Source organism: Thermochaetoides thermophila (assembly GCF_000221225.1).
Source record: "Thermochaetoides thermophila DSM 1495 unplaced genomic scaffold scf7180000011820, whole genome shotgun sequence".
Classification (NCBI taxonomy): Eukaryota; Fungi; Ascomycota; class Sordariomycetes; order Sordariales; family Chaetomiaceae; genus Thermochaetoides; species Thermochaetoides thermophila.
The window spans coordinates 2,072,746-2,076,916 of NW_006383036.1; the positions used below are offsets into that span (position 1 = coordinate 2,072,746).

Sequence of the window (4,171 nt, forward strand, 5' to 3'; positions counted from 1 at the left end):
TTTGGTGGCAAGCTTTGTTGTTGTTAGGGGGGCAGCGTTTGCGCCAGCGCAGGCTGCCATATTGACTGGACTTTGGGGACTGGGTTTGGTCTACTATGCAGTGAGGACGCGATACTGGGCTTGAAATCGCAGCTTTCCGTCTGAGTTGACTGTCTTCGAGTCTGTCCACAGCCGGTGTCTACAATCTGGAGCTGAGCCGGTTGATAAGTCTTGAAAGGCAAGTCAAGAGCCTGCCTTTTGTGTATGTCAGTCTTTGACAACTGAAAGCAAATCCTATGACGTGTAGTTCAAACTTTGTTGTCATCTCCTCTCAGAATGAGCTGCATCCATTTGTGTCAGGAACACATGCTGGCAAGCCTGCAAAGCGTCTTAAACATCCTAAATCACGTTGAACACCAAAGTCAGCGCTGTTAAAGGCGCCGCCTTATCATTTGGACGATTTGCTGAATTAGGGTTAGGGTTAACAATGTACGCGCGTTCGCCCCTCACAGGATGCGTTTATCCGAGGTAAGGTTAAACCACCAATTTTGCGCCGTTCCCTTAAAACTGGGAACAATCTAACTGTTAAAGGGCGGAAACGCTTTCAAGGACGTCCATTCCTTTGAGGGGAATCAAAGCAGACAGACCATCATGCCCTTTCCCGTGCTCCCACGGCGAGCGGCTTACATAACACTCAATGCCCCGCAACGTCGAAATGCGCTCTCCCTGGCCGAGCTACGGTCATTGAGGGACCAGATTATCAAGTACAACACCTCACCAACGACGGGGAGACCACTGTTTCTACCACCGTTTAAGCCTTCTGTTCTCGGCCAGCTGGAGCTTGCTCAAGCAAAATCCATCCATGGTAGCAGCGCAGCTGCAAGTCCAAGTTCAGCCCCGACAGGGACAAGCCGAAGCCAGTACTACTCGCCATTAGACAACACAACAGAGGATTACACATGGCTCGTTTCGGCACGAGCCTTCGCACGCGAGCGAGAAGGTCTTCCATCAGTTTTGGTTCTTGCTTCTCAAGGGCCCGTTTTCTGCTCTGGACATGACTTACGCGAGTTACGAAGCCTGTCTGATGATGAGGTTCGCGAGACGTTCCAGATTTGCGCCGAGGTTATGAAACTGATTCGGCGCAGCCCGGCTCTGGTGGTTGGTCGTATCTCCGGCCTGGCCATCGCCGCTGGATGTCAGCTTGCACTGACCACAGATCTGCCAATTGCCCATGAAGCCGTCAAGTTTCGGTTGCCTGGTGCCACACTGGGGTTGCCGTGCTCGAGCCCCGCCACAGCGGTCAGTCGGCGACTAGGTAACTCACGGGCTTTCCGGATGCTAGCCACCGCCGAAGACATAACGGCCGATGAGTTGCAGGATGTGGTCCGTGTGGTTCGTGGCGGAGACGGGCCGGAGGAGCAAACAGCTGTCCTGGACCAGGAGGTGGCCCGGACGGTAGAACGGTTGACCAATATGTCTGCGCAACAGAGTGCCATGGGGAAATGGGCCTTCTGGACACAGGTTGGCTTGACTGGGCGAGATTACGTAGGAGCAGACGGCGCTGTGGTTGAAGGAAATGGTGGAGATGGTTACCAAGATGCCGTTGAGTGGGCTGGACGGGTTATGGCTCTTCATGCGAAGAGCGAGGATGCCAAGGAAGGCATGGACGCCTTTCTAGAAAAGCGACAGGCTGTGTGGCATGGATCATGACCGAAGATAGACCGCGGGATCAAAGGGTCTTGGGAATCGGCGTCCCCAACCTAAAGATGCGGCATCCCCCGAGCTGCTACCACATGCACGTATTCATAAGGTGCCGTCTTAGATGCAACCCCATAGGTTCCTTCGGCAGAGCATGCTGCCATCATAATCTAGCACTTGCCTATGATGAGTCTGCGATATATTAACATGAAGCATACATGTACCGATATAGGAATCGAGAACCGAACCACGACTATTCCAATGGTGCTGCCTTACCAGCTGATCAGCTTCTGTATATTCTGGAAGCCAGCGCCGTATCTTGATCACAATGTGCGTTGCCAACAATATCCGGAACGGGATCTCACTGGAAACGAAGGCACTGTTGACCAGTCCTGATCGCTATTTCCAATCACACTACATGTGACTACGTCTTGCCACAAGTTTGCAATCTGACATCCTATCGAGACCTCCTTGCTCCAGCAACCATAAGCGCTTGTATACTTCGTTAAAAAGAAACGTATGCTCCAAGCGGTGTGTGATCGCAGAAACCCCGGTTTAATCCTCGACATTCTTCACAGCGAGTCGAATGATAGTAATCCTGAATTTCCCGCCTGCTGTATTTGTGTAATGACATCCTCATTGACATCAATTGTTTCATATGATTCTTCAGTACCCAAAATCCCGTGTACAGATCAAATCTTTATTTGCTCCTCAGCACACACTTCCACATGTCGTGTCGAGCAGAGCCTTTCATATGTAATGAAGACTTTCTGGGACCAGCAGCTGAATTGTCTTTATCTTTGTATTACCGAGTATCAAGGTTTGGGATACGAACTGTGCCTGCAGCAACTATGCCACCCAACACGGTTGCGTGCTGTCAGCCGACCAGGAAAAAGAATTTGCGTCAGCCAAAGGATTTCCTGTACCAATCTCTAGATCGTTGTCATCAACAAAAAACACCAAACAGATCTTGCATGAACAGCTTTAATCCTTTCATTACGTCTCTGCCGTTAGCTGACGTCCACGCGGTAAGGCATTCCATTTTGAGGGTGCGGAAGGAAGAGTTCTTGTGTTTACCAATCTCGCTACAGTCGTGTTGCCGCATGTCACTGCCAGTACTTGGTGTAGTAGGCCTGCTGCATACGACGCTCGGATGCGACAGCATGGCTCCGGACCCTAACAATCGGGTCCTAGAGGTAACCGAATGCCCAGCGCCATGTTTCAAGTGCGCTGAGGATGCCACGCCGGACGCGGATGAGCTTGGCTACATCTTGGCTCGGCAACTTGGGCATGCGTTCCAACGATCTGACTTGCTCGGGCGACCGATCCAGTTACTGTAGTTGTTTTGTTTAACGGCTTTAGCACGGTCTCTGTTTCACAAGGATAGTGTTGACTTTTCTGGCACACAGAATGGTAAGTACGATCGAGACTTGCATGCTATGCCACCATGTATGTGGCAGAGTTGGTGTTCTTGCCCGCTAGTCCTTGCCTTCGCGCGTTCGTTGTCCTCCAAGTCTCGACCGTGCCTCTTGATAGAGAAAGCTTTCAGTTTCACAGAGTTGTGATCCGACAAGGAAGTCAGATTATCGTGAAAAACGGATCCAACAGGATCGGCGTTCTCTTCTGCTTTTGGTCGTCACGGCTCGGCAGTCCGCGCAACTATCCCTCGACACCATGGGCGCGCGATAGTTAAGCGCCATCGCACGCAAATGCCACCTGGGCTCCAAGGATTTAGTGTTGCGGCTCGCCAAGGTGCAATTCCGCTGTTGCCCCTTGCAATGTGAGCCGGCCATGCATCTCACCACTAGCTGCCCATACAATCTTCGAGAAGGGATGAGATCCGGGGACAGCGGGCCTAATGACGGATCCATCCTGGAGACTCCACAGTGTCCGCTTGCCACGGCCCCGTGGGCCGACTTTACGGAATCATAGACAAACTTTCCCGGTGGCCCAACTGTTGGATTTCCTCGATTGGGCTGGGGGATCTGCAATTTGAGCTTAACGAGATGTTGGGTTCGAGGCAGAGCAACATGGCTACCAGTCTGCCACGAACATGACTTAGAAGTTGTAGATGACGTCAAGTCAGGTGCTCCCCGCGTTTGGCGTCATAACAGCTCACGAACCGAGGGTCTCTGGGCTGATGGAACAGTGTCATAGGAGAGTGTTGCGGGAGTCACGTCCACTTGTTATGCCAAAGGGAGGGGGCGAATGTGAGAGTTTATCACGACGGAGTTGAATGCTGGATGGAGGAGAGCCCCTAACACTCGCTAACTAAGCACAAATTAGCGTCCTGTGGGCAGGTGCTGAGCTAAGCTGATCGAGGCCCAGGGGTTCGGGTACGCCCAGAAGAGAAAACCGTTGAGGTCTTTTCGGACGCTCCCCCTTGTTAGTTCCGGTCCGGGGTATAAGCTTCTAGGCGCACGCTAACCAAAGCTCAGGAATTCAGGCCCGATGTCCGCCAGACGAAACGCGCTGCCCTGCTTGAATTTTGGGC

At 52.2% G+C, this 4,171-nt stretch overlaps 1 protein-coding gene across 1 annotated transcript; it reads left to right on the forward strand.

The window, feature by feature from the left end:
• Positions 1-630: 630 nt before the first annotated feature.
• Positions 631-1,689, forward strand: CTHT_0055670 (uncharacterized protein; the record flags this gene model as incomplete). The annotated part of the gene is made up of 1 exon (XM_006695834.1): positions 631-1,689. One exon carries the CDS (start codon positions 631-633, stop codon positions 1,687-1,689), a length of 1,059 nt encoding a protein of 352 aa, XP_006695897.1.
• Positions 1,690-4,171: the final 2,482 nt, after the last annotated feature.